Source organism: Bos indicus, chromosome 4, assembly GCF_029378745.1.
Source record: "Bos indicus isolate NIAB-ARS_2022 breed Sahiwal x Tharparkar chromosome 4, NIAB-ARS_B.indTharparkar_mat_pri_1.0, whole genome shotgun sequence".
In the NCBI taxonomy this organism is placed as follows: Eukaryota; Metazoa; Chordata; class Mammalia; order Artiodactyla; family Bovidae; genus Bos; species Bos indicus.
In genome coordinates, this window is record NC_091763.1 from 26132502 (window position 1) to 26149023 (window position 16522).

General features: G+C 38.5%; 1 protein-coding gene across 1 annotated transcript in view; it reads left to right on the top strand.

Moving 5' to 3' along the window:
* Positions 1-293: 293 nt before the first annotated feature.
* Positions 294-16522, top strand: part of AHR (aryl hydrocarbon receptor) — a 52222-nt gene continuing 35993 nt past the window's right edge. The window contains exons 1-2 of the mRNA XM_019958504.2: positions 294-983; positions 12132-12319. Of these exons, the coding sequence (XP_019814063.1) occupies positions 919-983; positions 12132-12319 (253 nt within the window). The 5' untranslated portion in view covers positions 294-918. The remainder of the gene's footprint in view (positions 984-12131; positions 12320-16522) is intronic.

Genomic DNA, 16522 nt, shown 5'->3' on the forward strand with positions numbered 1-16522 from the left:
AAAGGTGAATTTAAGCTCACTACTTGGCATTTCTTTCCTTGAGGTTGTCTAATTACAAAGAGTTTGGCTACACATAATTTGTTGTCACATGTCTTTCTGGGCTGGAAATGTGTCCACAAATTCCTCCCCTTGACCTCAAGAAGATGGCTACTGGAGGGGGCGGGAGGTGGTCATTACGCCTTACGTCATCACGTGCCGGGAAGGTGGGGCCTCAAGGGGAATATTGCGAAGGGCGGGGCCAAGTAGGATGAGGCGGGGCTACGAGGGGCGGGGCGGGGCCGGAGAGGGGTCGGGGGCGCTTCTGCTATTCAGCCGGTGCAAGCAGCAGCGGGAGGCATCGCAGGGCGAGTCCACTTGATGCTAGGTTCTGAGAGCGTGACTGGGACCACCGGCTCAGACCAGAGGTAGCCGCATAGCCGAGCGGAAGCTGGTGGCACCCGTAGCGGCGGCCGGAGTCCGAGCTCCGCAGGCGGGAAGCACCCGGGATCGGGGAAGTCCCGGGAGCAGCGCAGCGCGGCGGCGCCTCCCTCACCCAAGGGGCCGCAGCGACGGTCACGGGGCACGCCGCCACAGCGAGCGACCCAGGCCGGGATTTCAAACAGGCAGCCCAGGCTCCTCCTCCATCCGCGCCGCCTCACCTGCGGGCAGCGCGGCGTCGCCTCTGCTGGTAAAGACGGCACCTGCGCCTCCAGTCTCCCTGGTCTCCGCCCCTCGCCCCCCGGTGCCAGGCCGGGGCCGCGCACCTGGACGTGCGGGGCTGCAGAAGCCGCGCGGCTTCTGGGGTGCTGTGTCTCCGCCATCGCCCCGGAAGGGCACAGGTGGAGCAGCCACAGCTAAGTGGAACCCCGTCCCGGTTGCCGCCGGGTCCCGAGGACAGGGCCGTCCGCGCCCGGGAGGAGCCGCAGCCAGCCAGGCACCATGAACAGCAGCAGCGCTAACATCACCTACGCCAGTCGTAAGCGGCGGAAACCGGTGCAGAAAACGTGAGTCTCCAGAGCCTGTCCTCTGTGCTGTGGAGGGGTGGGCGCTCAGGCGCGGGACACTGCCGCACCCCGCCCCCAAATCCCCGAGGCCGGGGGATTATGTCCCTTCCCTTTGCAGTCTGTGGAATCGAGATCTGGAGGCCGGTCGAGAAACCCAGGCCTTGGATTTTTCCGTGATTAATGATTGCATTTTAAAAATTGTGCCCCCGTTCTCTGTGCCCCCCACCCCTTCTCCAGAGCACCCATTCACACTTCCAGCCATTTGCAGCGCTGTTCACTGTGCTGTGGTCCTAATTTGTTGACAGCTCTCCTCTGCCCTGTGGGGCTGGTGGATTAGTTAACCTAAGCCCGTCTTGAAATCCCCTTTCACATTTAATATCCTCCTCTGTTAGGTTAGAGGACGGTCACCATTCTTACTCCTGGTAGGGCGAGATGCTTTAAATAGCTAAACACGTGCTGTGCGCAAGAAAGGGGCTGAGTGCCTCTGAAGGTATTTTTTTGGTTCCCCGAAACTGGCTTTCTGTTATACTCTTATTTACTTATTTGGCAGTAATTTTGTAGCGCTCAGCGTGAACATATCAATAAAATGTATAGAGGTGGTAGCAGCTTTGAGAGAGTGTAGTAGCCAGGATACAGTAGAAGATTTGTATTTTAAGTCATCTTTTGGGGGAGATTTATCACTTTGGAGGTGGTTTTAGGGTCTGCAAATGATTTGGAGATGGAATTATTGAAACAGACGTTTTCATTCGTAGCATCATTCTCTTAATTCCCTTTTCCCTCTACTTCAAAGTTTAGTCAATTCTGATAAAGTACAAACTTAGGTTTGTTTGTTTTGGTAGGGTATTTGTGTGATTATGGCAAATACTTTAATTTTTTTCAGAAAAAAGAAAAATCCGTGCTTAACACAGAATTACTTTTGCGAGTTGGCAATGTTCATGTGTTTATTCCTAATTATTATCCTTGAGTTATTTTACTTCACATTTTTCAAACTTTCATAAACAATTTTAAGAACACTTTAAACGGTTACTCAGAACAAATCAGAAGTGTGCATGTGGCTTAAGACTAAATTTAGGTCACTAATCCAAACCAGAAAAATAGCAGTTTAAGATTAATATTAAAGACCAGTTTAAAGGTTTCAGTATTCTGGAGTTTTAATTTCCTTTTAGAATTTCAGTGATTGCAGTCCTTCAGATCTAGACTTGGCATCAACAGAGGATATTCATCTATAAATTGATTAAAATTTGGAAGACTTATCCTGCAGCGTGGTTGACGTTAGGAATACTGTCAAGTCAGCAGTTTTTGTCTTGGCAATTCTGTTGACCTTGGTTTACAATACTTGTGTTTTATAGAATTGTTTCTTATAAAAAATGTGCTTGTCTAATTTGACTTTGTCCTTGATGGTTATTTAAAATTGAAAGGCATCACAGACACCTCTGTGTATTTTAGTTAATACAATAGTACACTTGACATAATGTATAATATATATATATGTATATCATAGGTTTTATTTGTATAGTTAGAAAACCTGAGAATTGGTAAGTTATTGCATTTCAGGAAGTATGTTACACAGGACCTAGATGACTTCAATGAAATGCTTTAATTTTTGTATTCATTTTAAAGTTTAACATTTTGGGCTTCTTGTTAACATTTTATTAAAGATTTTCCCTTTAAATATATTATTGCACTTTTTTTTTTAAGGATGTACCTTTTATTATTTGATCTTAGCACTTAAATATGCTTTCTAAGACTTTAATATATTTGTGTTTAATATCTCCTGTAATACAACCAAAGTATTTCCACATTTACCCTTATTTTATTTAGTTAGTAGAGATGTTTATCACATCTTTACTGAGCATCATGCATGGCTTCTAATTCTACAAATGCCTTAAAATGTCACTGCTCCATAAGAAAAGCCTAGTGCTGAAATTTACAGAATCACGGGAAGTTGTTCATAAATTGTTTTTAACTGAATCAAAAATGATGAACTTAAAATGCAGTTAGAGTCCATTTCAAGAATGGAGCCATAAACCCAGTATTTTAATGTTTTTTAAGTTAAATTACTAGTTTATAACTAATAGACAGTCTAATATGGTGGCATATTGTCAGAAAAATTCACTTGAGCTGAAAATGATATTAAGATATGTTTAACTTTGACCCTGTAAGTGAGCCACTGTATTTTACTTAGAAGAAAATACGTTGTAGCATAATCATAGAACTATTAATAAAATGACCATTTAAATACAGAATTCTATAAAATTTTGGAATCAAATGGGTGACATCATTTTAACCTGAAGATCTCCCCGTCTCCCATGGTATTTATTAAGCAAGATAAACTCCCCCTAGTGGTGAAGTCCAGCATTCAAAATCATCATTATTGATAGTACAAAATGATTTTAAACGTGTTCAGTTTAATCCCACTAAAGTATCTTGTACATAGTAGACACTCAATAAATGTTTCCTTTCTTTTTGGGGTAATGAAGGGTAGAAAATTAAAGGACCTGAAGCAGCCCTGAATCCAATCTACGTTCCTAAAGAGATTTTCAAAGATGTCTTAGGAATAGGTTCTACTCTGTTTCCTTAAATGTTCCTTAAAATAAGCCTGCTCCAAAAAAAAAAAAAACCTTATATTTAAGAAAAAGCAGTGTTTTTACTTAAACCCTCTTCTTTTATCAGTATTTTTCTTTGGTGGTGAAAGACCTGTTATTAATTTCTTTAATTACTTTACATCATGAAGATAGATGAAAAACACAGTACTGAATTAGAGTCTGGATTCCCACCCCCTGCCAATGAAAATAACTTTGGATGTGTTTTTGTAGTTTTTAAGCTTTATTAACACATAAAAAGTTTTAGTGGTACTTCAGTTTACCGTTTCTGCAGAAAATTAGTGCTGAATGTTGGCAAGTAATAGGTGTTGAGTAAATAAAATCTACACCTGAAAATGATATCAACAGTAGTGATGATCAAACCAGCTATCATGAAGTGTCAGAATTAGAAATAACTCTCAGCCTTTAGGTGACCCTTTAACTTTGGTAACACACTAATAACAGTAATAGGAAAGCAGTGTCTTCCTTGCTGTTTTTATGAAATTGCTATTCCTTCTATCTAAACTAAATGAATCTCAGTTATATTGATGCCTACTTAGTTGAATAAAATTTTGCAATGTTTTCTTGAAAATGTTTGATATAAATGTACTATGATACAATTACCTAAGTAGCTTCTAAAAAAAAAAGGTCTTGTTAGTTACATACTTACTTCTTCACTGTTGTTTTTCTTTCAAATAGCTTCCTTCAGATAGTTTACACGTAGTGGCTATAGAGGCTCTTACATGTTAGAACTCTGAAATAAATGAGTGAAAGTGATTAGCTATAGGTAACCTATTAAAGGAGAAGGAAATGGCAACCCACTCCTGTATTCTTGCCCAGAGAATCCTGTGGACAGAGACGCCTGGTGGGCTGCTGTCCATAGGGTCGCACAGACTTGGACACGACTGAAGCGACTTAGCATGCATGCATGCATTGGAGAAGGAAATGGCAACCCACTCCAGTGTTCTTGCCTGGAGAATCCCAGGGATGGAGGAGCCTGGTGGGCTGCCGTGTATGGGGTCACACAGTTGGAGACGACTGAAGTGACTTAGCAGCAGCAGCAGCAACCTATTCAAAATAAATGATGAAAAGAGGAAACAGTGAGATAGAGATTGAAAAACACTAGTTCTAAACGAAAAGGTGCAGTCTGGTTTCCTTGCTTTGGGTGGTCTGGGCAAGTGATTGGTCCATAAGGCAGGGCAGTCCATACCTACACTGCCACTCTTACCACTAAAATTAGCAGGAGAAAAGTGTTTTATAATCTGTAGAGGCTGCTAATGATAGAGATGAAACAGAAACTCTTAAATTTCATTCTTAAATACTTTTAGCCTACACGGTCACAGAATAACCATTTCTCCTGTGCAACAGTAAGAGGCAGTCTACGAATGTGTTCTCAATTGTGGGTGATGACATGCGGTACTCCACTAGTGAAAAACTTAACATAGTATTGCTTATTGATGCGCATAATTAAGACAGTTACTTAGAAATTAATACCATGCAAGTCTTTGACACCAGTACCTTTCTATTTCTATGCTTCTTTTAAAATGGATTTTTTTGCATACTGGTTTAATGTAACAAAAAACTACTCTTTGTTAGTGTTCACTGTGACACAGGCATGCACAGTGCTCTGCAGACATCATTTTATTTCATTTTTATAGTAGTACTATGAAAAGTTTTTATTATTATTTCAGTTTCCTCTGTAGGGACCTAAGGTTCAGATTCAGAGTTGTTAGGTAGTAAATGAAAAGCTGAGTTTGAATATCAGATTCCAGGTCTTTTGGCTCCAAAGCTTGTGTTTGTTCCAGCTTCACAATACTGTCCAGGTGAATATGTTCAGTGATGCGTATGGTTCACCCGTATATGGAGATTTCCTTATAATGCTCACTGTTTTTTCTCGAATAGTGTTCTGAAATAAATTATTCAACATTGCCCCTACCTGATGGTGTGCTTGTTTCACTCCATATGTGCATTCATGCCCTGCCTTCTTAGGTTCCCTTCCTTCTATTTGCATAGAGGCACTACCAGCCTTACCTCCTGCAAAACACTGTTTTCAGTGGCAGCAGAGTAGTCCCTTCTGCTAATGTTCTGTAATTTATTTTGAGGCAAAAATTTTTTCTTTCCAATCTTTAAATACTTCAAGTAGTACTTTAAAGAATATCCTTGAGTTTTGTGAATTTCTGTATGAATTTTTAGTTCATTCCTTTGGGGAAAATTCCTGTAAGTAGAAATTTAGGGTACAAAGATATGATGTAATTTTAAGGTTGAGCCAGATATTATGCTCTGAAACATACTGTCAGATTACCAAAAAAAATTATATTCCTATTGGTAGTCTGTAGGAGAGCCTATATCCTTGCATTTTTGCTTTATAAAAATTGTCAACTTCATAGGCAAAAAAGATGGGGTAAGCACTTGAACTTCTATGTTGAGATTGTATGTGTGGAATAATAGTATGTTTGCAGATTTTTCTATTAGAGATGTCCTTTACATACTAGTTTTCTTTGTCTTATGTTTTTCAGTTTGCTCTTTTACCTTATTTTAATGAAATACCATTTTGAAAAGTATTCATTTTAAACAACACATGTATATTAAGAAGTCAAAAATACATGTATAATGTCAAGTTTGGCATACTAAGCATTATCTGATGATCTTTTATTGTGATAGTTATGGTTATCAATGCTATTTAATCTCTTCTTCATCCTCCCAATATAGTTTTATCACAATTTTGTATTCAACTCACTTGCAGTGTTTCATTATTTTTTAAACCACATATATTGTTTACTGCTGAGTTAAGTGATACACTCTGATTACATTTTCCTTTCTGTTCTCCATTGTCATCGATTTCTTTGTTTACCTATTTTTCATCTTCATATTGTTTATATCTGTGTTTACATCTGGGTTTAGCTATGTCTTTGCTTTATCCAAGACAGATTTTGTGTTTCTGTCTCTGATTTCGTTGTTTGGCATGGTTTTCTGGAAGAGAAGAATAGCTGCAGAAAGCCATATACTCAGCCATCATGGAACTGGAGCGATTTACGTATCTCTTAAGACCTGATTGAGAAGCCACATCTCCATGAAACCTTCCCCATTTATTCTACCTATAGCTGAATCTTACCTTCCTTAACTTTCCAGCATAACTTTTAAGGCACCTACATTTTTGAGCAATACATTATGTTTGATTTTTGCCGTGTTATAGAGTGCATCTTCTCCTAGTAAGAAAGACAAGCTCTGTAAAGATAGGTGTCTTTCCTTTGTCTTTGTAGCAACTAGAGCTTCTTAGTACCATGCACATAGTAGATATCTGAGACTATTTGTTAATTTAACAATTGCCCACCACTTAAAATTTTTCATGTTTCAGTGCTTTATATATGGTAGATGTATTATATATGGGTTCCAAGGAAAATACATAGAAAAAAGTGCATATTCAAAACAGAAGAGGCTAAAGGGATCATCCTTAATTTTTTTTTTTTTTTTTTTCCTTTTAGGATTTTGGAAGTAACAGTGGTTTCCAGGGCATATTTCATGTTCTGGTTTTCATTGTGAAAGTCTTGTGCTAAAGATTACATGCTGTTTGTACCTTATCACTGCTCCTTAAGCATAGCAGAAGCAGGAAAGGGAAGAAGCCATCATAGCTATAGAGTAGAAACAGGAGAGTAACTGAGGAATTCAGACTCCTTACAAGTAACTGCCAGTCAGAATGCTCAGAAGTTTTTATAGACCTTTTTTGCCTCACATAGGGAAGTAGATATCCAGCTGTATTGAGCTTAATGTGAAATCTGACTTTATTCATGTCATAGATTCCCCTCTCCAGTATCACATTATGCATATAATTTATGATGGTCAATATTCAGCATTTAGAGATAAATAAGTATGAACTAAAGCCATAGGAAGGACATGAAGAATGAATGTGTTTGGAGCTGGGCTTAATGGGATATGGTAGAGAGATTTATCGAGAAGTACTTCAATATCCTAGCTGTTAGAATGAGAGTCATACTGTTGTAGATGCAGAGAAGGGGTGCTCAGAGTTCTGAAAAACATGAACTTGAGGACATTCAGGTACAGAGACTGGAAATAAACAAATTATTGGAAAGTAGCTTGAAGCAGTGAGAGTAGATTAAATCATCCACAGGAAAAAGCTGATAGAGCAGACTCAGTCCTGTGATAGGTAATCTCCGTTAGAAAATGTCACCTTAATCTCATAGGATTACTGAAACAGTCTTTGGATGTCATTTTGAGGTTTTATGGTAAATGTCACATAAAAATATGAACATCTACGATTACAGTACTTTATGGTTAAACTGGGTCCTTATGTTTTTTAACTGTGTTTCAAATACTGAGCACAAATTATGAGCCTAAGAGACAGTTTAGCTCGGGATATTAAAAAGGCTTTACGAGGAGCATGCTAGCTGGCGTTGAACATACCATTGGGCCTGTTACACCAGTACTTACGGCACGCACGGCTTCTAAAGCAAAGCATGGCATGCAGTCAGCTGAAGGCTTGCTTTCACAACAGTTTTGGTTTACAGGTTGGGACAAGATTTTTGTGGTTAAGGCTTAAAAAAATAATAAATTGACTCCTTTACATGATCAGCATCTACCGTCTCTCAGAAGATGCCTGAATTAAAAATATCTCAAATCCAATCTTTTGGAGACATTTATTTATATTTCAAATGTTAGCCTTTTGTTTAAATAGATGGTTGGCAGTATGTTTTGGCATAGGTTTGAAGAGAATACAGAAGTAATACTTGCATAACTCAAGTCAAGTGTGATTGATGTAGAATTACTCTCTCTTTTTACTGTTTGGTGCATCTTAAATAGATCTGGATAAGGGTGAAGTATTTTCACAAAATAGTTGTGAATATTTCTCACAAAATCAGTGAAAAGGTACGTCAGATCTATTCCTTCAGCTTTAACAACAGTGGATCTCAAATGCCAAGTCCAGTAGGTACTTCTCCGCCCTGGCTTTCCTTAGTAACTTTGTGCATTTGACTTTGTTCTGTGACCTGCAAAATATTCTCCCCTGGTTCTTTTCCTGTCTACCTTATTGATTCTTCTCTGTCCTCATTTTGCCCATTGCCCTTCCTCATCTTTATACCTAAATGTTGACATCACTGAGGTCTATCCTTGAGTATCTTCTCTCTGTTTGGCGTACCTTCCATTAGAAAATGTAGTTGTTATCCTGAGCTCCAAATCCCAGTCATTTGTGACCTCTCCTCACCAAATTTTTTTTTTTTTCCCGTTACTCCCTATACCTAGGAAGTCAGCAAGTCAGTTTGGTTGAGTGATCATTTGAGTCTGGCTTCGTATGAGCTTTGTGGTGGATTCAAAGTGCTGTTAAAAAAATCGCAAGCCAGGCCATCCTTACTACCCCACAGTCACTCCTTTTGGTCAGGCTCCAGTCATTTCCTTTCTGGACTCTTCTGATCAGCAGCCATCAGTTGAGAGTCCTCTTTGTGTCAAGTACTATGCTGGGCGTTGGAGATATAAAACGATGAAGTTTACATCGTAATAAGAGTAACACATAAGTATATGCAATATAGGTTGCATAACACTTAGGCAATTTGATCTTCTGCTAAATATCCCAGTACGTGCATAATAATACATTAGTACTTGGACAGTTTGCAGTGCATAAAGAAATAGTCTCTGCTAGTGCAGACCTGACTTCTGCAAAGAGCCAGTACTAGACTCTAGGCAGCAATATCACATGTAGAAGCACCGCTGAACCTCTTTCGCCGACTGTTCTGTTATTTCTTTCTGTGTCTTAGCAGCTTGTCTTGCTTCAGTGTTTGTGTTACTGTCTTTTCCCCAGTGTTTTATAATCATTACTGGAAAGCTCCCAAGAGCACACAACTGGATTTTATTTTCAGTTGTGGGAAATGCCATCAGCCCAGAATCCTCCCTCGTGGAATGGCTATTGAAGGCATTTGCATAAGATGCACATGGTACCTAGTCGGATGGGAGGAATCCAGTAGGAGTGGGTCAGGGAAGACAACAAACACGATCTAATTGAGCAACACTGTGAAGCTGCTGTGACAGAACACAGGGATGCTGGGGAGTAACATGTATGAGAACATCAGAGTGCGTATTGGTGACTTAAGTCCTGTCTTTGCTCTGGAGAATAACAGGCAAGGAAGGTTTTGCCTGGGGGATCAGAGACCAGAGGAAGAGTTCGGGGCCATAGAAAGATCAAGAGGGGGTTTCGTTTGTTAGGTTAAGGAATGTGGACTGTGCAGAGCTGCTGAGTGGTTTGGATCAGAGGAGTGACAGATTTATGTTTGAGAAAGGAGGACTGGCTGTGCTGTGATCTGCCCTGCATCCCATCCCCTCCATCACCAGAGTCAGGGCAGCCCAAGATTGGTCATGCAAACCCCAGCTGAGAGCTGAAGCTGACTTCCCGATACCAAGGGCCAACTTCATACCATTTCTGTGGGGAAACCTGCTGTTTCCTCTTCAAGAACTTTTTTTTCATCAGATGCCCACATGGCTCACTCCTTCACTACATCCTTATCTGTGCTAAACCATCGCATCAAGAGACCTTCCTTGCTGATCAAAACCAGCACCACATCACTCCTTACTTCCTTATCTTGCTTTATTTTTCTTCTCAACACTCACCAGCCTGGGAAGTTATATGCTTATTTGTTTCTTTCTTCATTTGTGTATTTCTGGATCCTCCCATCGGAATGTAAGCTTCCAGAGAACAGGGGCTTTAGTATGTTTTGTTCACTGCTTAGTGTTCTGGGTGTGGCATGTGGTGGGTAGTCAATATTGTTGAAGGGAGTTGGCCCTAACCCGCTTCCCCGTCTCTCTCTTGCACTCTGAGCTTCTCAGATAGTTCTCTCACTGTTCACCTTTTCTCACTTGTGCCGCCTCCTGAAATCCTGTTCACCTTTCAAGGTTCAGCTCATATACCACCTTTTGTATAAAAATGCTTTTTCAAGCAATTGCTCACTGTCCTCAGCTCCTGTAACACTTTTTCAGTATAGAGAAGAATGTTTTCTGGGACTGCCCAGGACATAATAGGTGCAAACAAATATTTAACAGGTGATTGGTTGGTAGAGAATTATTCAATGGGGTGGACATGCATTATAAGTAAAAGTTGAAATTCAGTTGATTAATTGGAGAAATGCAATAACTAGATGTGACTTGAGTTTCATTTTACATGTGATTAGGGAAAATAGCTAGAGAGAGAGTCTCCAGTTTCGACTAGGTATGGAGTAATGCACAGAGTCTGGAGGAAAGTATTTAGGACTTATTTTGTATCCATGTACTTTACCAATTTCATACTCTTATTTTTTGTAGGAATGACATGAACTATAACAGAAACAAAAAGAAATAGACAACTTCTGAAGAAATTACCCATTAGGGACAGTGTAAAAAATATGCTGAATTTTCGTATTGCTTTCTATTATATTCTTGCATGAAGTATTACTTCTTTAAAAAAAGTATTACTTCTTCATGTTACTTCATGTAACATTGAAACCATGCTATCTAGAAATGTTTTGATTGAATCAAATTAATAGCGTTATACTCAAGCAAATTTATACTTTTTAAAATACTATAATTTGAATCATCAAAAATACTTTGTCTTCTCCAGTAAAACCGGAGGAAGAAGTCTTCATCTTAAGAATGCTCTTAATATTCTTTATATTTTCTGGTAAATGGAAGGATGCAGAGACATGATCTAAAAATGACTTTGTTTTTTAAATATCTTCTCTATATTTTAATATTGGGTATCTGATGATCTGTAAATTCACTTTTATGGATTTCTATTATGAAATCCTGGGTAAGGCCTTTGTGTGAAGTTCAGTTTCTCATTTCTGAACTCAAGTTCTACTCCTACCCATCAGTATCTTTTCTCTCAGATGAAAAGATTTTCTAATTGAGACACAAATTATGTCATAAAGATATAAAATTTGCCAGTAATTGTGGGTAAGCAATTAACCTCTAATATTTGTCGGTCAACAAATACTAATAACTGAGGTCAAATTTTTCTTGCCTTAATATTGGAGGACCCCATTAGATGGCTGGAGGACTCTGTGGAGATGCAGGAATGGGCTTTGAGAGGTTCTCATGGTCAGGATGAAAAGTGTTTAATACAGGAAGCTGAGGGTGATGAAGAAACAGCTTTGTATTTAAGGTCATTTCTGTTTATCTACAACCTAAATGATGCCAAGATGATTCTTGTGAAAGATAGCAAAGGAGGCATAATTTTACCTAACTTATGGAGATTTCTTTCTTCCCCCTAGCAATGGCTGTGTTTGAGGGAGAAAGAAACCTAGTAGATTTTTTGATTGGGAACCATATTCCACAGATGTATGAGGTGTGGAAGAGGTACTTGCGTTTTCCTGTGATGGGTTCATAGTTTTTAATAAAACATTACAAAAGAGTTTACCTATTATCTTGTTTTTCTTAATTAAGATGTGAAAGAAGCATTTTGGAAAAAAATTTATATAAACTTGCAGTAGGTTTTAGATGTTTTGTTAGAAAAATAGTTGAGATGTTATAATGCGATAAAAATGTTTGCTCTCTAGATCGTCGTGTATTTTACGGAATTCTGTTTGTTTTTCAGTGTCAAGCCAGTCCCAGCTGAAGGAATCAAATCGAATCCTTCAAAGAGGCATAGAGACCGACTTAATACAGAACTGGACCGTCTGGCCAGCCTGCTGCCTTTCCCACCAGATGTTATTAACAAGCTGGACAAACTTTCCGTTCTTAGGCTCAGTGTCAGTTATCTCAGAGCCAAGAGCTTCTTCGATGGTAAGACAGAAGGGTTTAATTTTTCTATAATCGCTTACCAAGTATTTATGTTGCTTATGGCTGTTACCACTTCTGTGTTGAAAACTGAAAAAATTAGCCTTATGTGAAAAAGTTTTGTTTATTGCTGTTGAATAAAACTTAGGTAGCAAAGCCTAATTTGTAATATTTCTAAAAATCAGTTTTCCCGATTTCTTCATCAAACAGATGCTGCCACTTAAAGGATACATATGTCATTCTTTGAAAATTATAACACATGTGAAGTATGACACTTTCCAGTTCTTCTCCTTCCAACTCAAAATTTTAAAGTCTTTTTTTAATGGAAAGAATGAGACATATTAACTACGATGATATATTTTTGCTGGGTTTCCTTCACTGTGTTTCATAGATATATCATTTCGTTTGTCCTTGGAAAGTTATGTATAGTTCTGCTGCTTTATAATTAACTATATGTTTACTCCAGGAAAATGTAATTAAAATATCTTCTTCCACCGGGAAGAGCATTTCGTTATTGGAGGCAGTGGGCTTGGCTTTCAGTCCCCAGTGTGCCACTGACAACTATTGTACTTTAATCTTTTAGCATCGCTTGACTCAGCTGAAAGCAAGGGATTTGAACTAGGTAATCTTTGTTAATCGCAGTCTATCGTAGTCATAAAGTATTCTAAATGGAAGTTTTGGTTTGAAAATAATGTTTCAGTATGTCTCTTCATGCAAAACAATTCCTCGATTTCTCTTTTGTCTGTCTTCTCTTTTTCTGTTTATATGTCAGAGTTTTTAGAAACTGTTCAGTCTTTTAAATGTATCTTGCCATTTGACCAACAGCAGTAGAGAATTAATGATAAAATCTCAACGACTTATGTCAGTGCTTCTTAACCTTTAACGTGGTCACAATCACATAGGGTCCTTGATAAGATGAAGATGCCTATTCCGTAGGTTTCGCTGTCGTCAGAGATTTTGCACTTCTTACAGACGGTCAGATGATGCTAACGCCCTTGACACAGTTACAGATGCTTGAATTTGCAGTTTGTGTGCAGAATATCACAGGACAGTTATTTCCCTGTAGGTTTGTGTTTAGATGGTTTGCTGTGTTTAGTCTGAGCATCTTTTTTATTTATAGGTTTGTTTGCCTGCCATATGTTGTTTATTTTGGGTTAAAAAACTATATAGTTCAGTCATTGCGAATCTGAGCAGTATACACTGATTTCAGGATGATAATTTCAGGGAGGGTTGTATATTTAAAGGTTCATAGTAGATACTTAACATTTTCTCTGTTCTGTATAAAAAGGTCTTTGAATTTTCCAGACCCTTCATCTTTGGGGTGAGTTATGAAATATTGAGTGGTGTGTGTGTATCAGCTGTGCAGTCATTTTGTGACAGGAGCTAGAAACTAACTTTCCAGATTCCCTCTGTTGTTTTTGCAGACCACATCTCAGTTACTTCTGTCTTCTGGGAACCATATATATAGCAAAACCCTGAGGACTTTTCCCTCGGTCTGTGATTCTCAAACTATTAGTCCCCAGATGGTCAGCATTAGTTGTCCGCTGGGCATTTCTAACAGATCTTGAGCCTTACTGAGCACATTGGAATCAAATACTCTAGTGTGGTGGCAAGTTTGGGAGCCCTTGTTGTCGACTGTAACCTCAAGGGCACTCCCAGCTTCTTGGGATGCAGTCCTGACCTTCAGCATCTCTTCACACACGGTGCTGTCAGACCTGTGATGGGGCTTCTGTGACACGTACAGTGTGGTCTCTGCCCTTAGAGAGTTTATAGTCTAGAAACAAGGAGGCATTCCTTCACTCTGATACAGATGTACTGACATGATCATTTTGCCTTTTTGTTTCCTGCTCCTCTCTCATGGGAAATCAGCTTATATGTTAAAAAGAGGGGGAAAAAATATGTAGGATTTTCCTGTTTAGAAGCAGTGGGGCAGAAATGAAGCTGCTTAGAGGAATAGCCAGTGTGCCATTTAAGTACTAATATACTAATACATACTGCTTTCGAGGCTGTCTTTCTGTCTCTGTGTATGTGTATGTGTTTATGCTTACACATATACATATACACATTAATATATGCATATTTAATTAAAACTATATATACATATTTTTTCATGATTGGATGTGTATCCTGTTCAATCCCCCAAGTAAAAGAATTTCCAAAATCTACCTTATAAAGAATGTCGTAGTTTAGCAAGGCTCCTTATGGAATTGTTACTTGTCAAAAAGGGTTTTCTGGGCTCTTCACTAATGAGTTTATGTTTTATTCTGGCTGAGTGTGTTTGACAGTAGGCTCTTATTACCCTCTTAGCGTCATTCCTTCATCAATCAAAGTATCTTTCATTTGAGGTCCTTTGAATTACTGGTTTTTATACTTAAGTGTGCCTCAGCATAACTTGGAAAGCTTGTTAAATGCACATTCTAGGATGTGACCTTTCTTTTGCTGATTCTGAGTAGGCTTATCCAGAACCCAGGAATCTGTATTTTTATAAGCAATCTAGATAAGTTTAGGACAATGATTTAATCTGATTTTACACCCTGTGTTACTTAAATTTTTTTTTTTTTGCCTTTAGAAAGACAAACCCAGATGTAGACAGTTTTAGAAAGACTTATGTGTGTTTGCTTGAGGCTCAGTGGAATGTGTACTCTAAGCAGGTATTGTAGGGTTGTTCAGTACAGGAACAGAGTTAGGTGGAAGGTGAGCGAAATAATCAGTGAAAAAGCCCAAAGTCTGCCCCAGACCACCACTGGTCTAGGAAGGCAATGCAGTTTTGAAAGCACACAGAGAATACAATTTTCAGGTGATCGTTATGATCTAAACAGATACTAAGTGCAAACAGGGAAACGTGGAGCATGAGGACAGTGATTAGGATTTCTGTGTGTGCTGAAAACCACTCTCCCACTGTTAGGGAAAGAGTAGAGCGAAGGGAAGCTCTAAGTGAATAACAGGATGCAAACAGGGGGTGTGCTAATTCCTGCGGAAAGAACAATATAAACGAGTAATCATACAATCTTGTTAGAAAGGAAACTCAAGTTCTACTGTAACAATAGATATTTTTCCAAGAAAATACATCTATTTATTGCAAGTTTAAATAATCCAACTTGGATGGGATCTTCTTAAACTGTGAAGCCATGACTCTATTGCTATGACTGTCTGAAAAGCAGCACTTAAGTTTCAAGTACAACATTAATCTTGATCCATTTTTTAATTAATCAGAACATTCTGAACTATAACTTTAGAGTACTTGAACAAAACTCGGTCATTATGGTAAAGTTAGAAGGTGTTTCTGTACCATTATGAAACTAAAATGGTTTTTAAAAACATTTTGTAATTCAAGATTGTGCTTTATTTATTCTAAATACTGTGCTAAATTCATGAAGAAGAAAAAAAGGGGGGAAAAGGCTTTTCTGCCCTCTAATAGATCAAGATCAAGTGTCTTATAAACTGTGACAAATACAGTATGTGAAATCCTTTAAAAATGTGCATGTGAAATCCTTTAAAAATGTGCATATGAAATGTTTTTAATGCAACAGTTAGGGAGTATTTTCAAAGGAGGGAAAAGGATTAGAAGCTTGTTAGTTTTGGTTTCAACTAAGGAAATAATGGAGGAAGTCTTTGTATGTTTAATCCTTGAAAACTCTTGAACTACAGGTATTATAGATAGTAAAGCCCAGGGAATTTTCAGTTTGTAATTTCTACTTATTTTATAGATAAAGTAATCATTACAGCATTTTCATTTTCACAATACAATGCTTTATGGTTTTTTGGGTGCATTTAAACATGCCGCATATTGCCTATTTTTTTCACTAGAATAGAAGCTCCTGGAGAATATTGTGTCTATTGTTACACCTGAAACACTGGGGACAGTGCCTGCCCCAGAGTGGGCACTCAGAAAGCCTATTTAACACATCTGAAAAACAATGTAAAATTCATGTTGAAATTCTGAATTATATACTTTATATGAAATGTGTCTCTGGGGCTTGGTTTATGATGTTACTATTGTGCAATTTCCAGATAATCTCTCTGTGAATAGCCACTTACAATGATCATGATTGGTTCTACCAATTATTTTATTTTCTTATTTCAGAATCTACAGATGCAGGGGATGCTTGTTTTAAGGAGCTAGAGCAGTAACAGGTTTTGACATGGTCTTTCATCAGTTGGCTGAATCATATAGTGAGACATGTGGAAGTACGAAGGACCCAGTCTGCT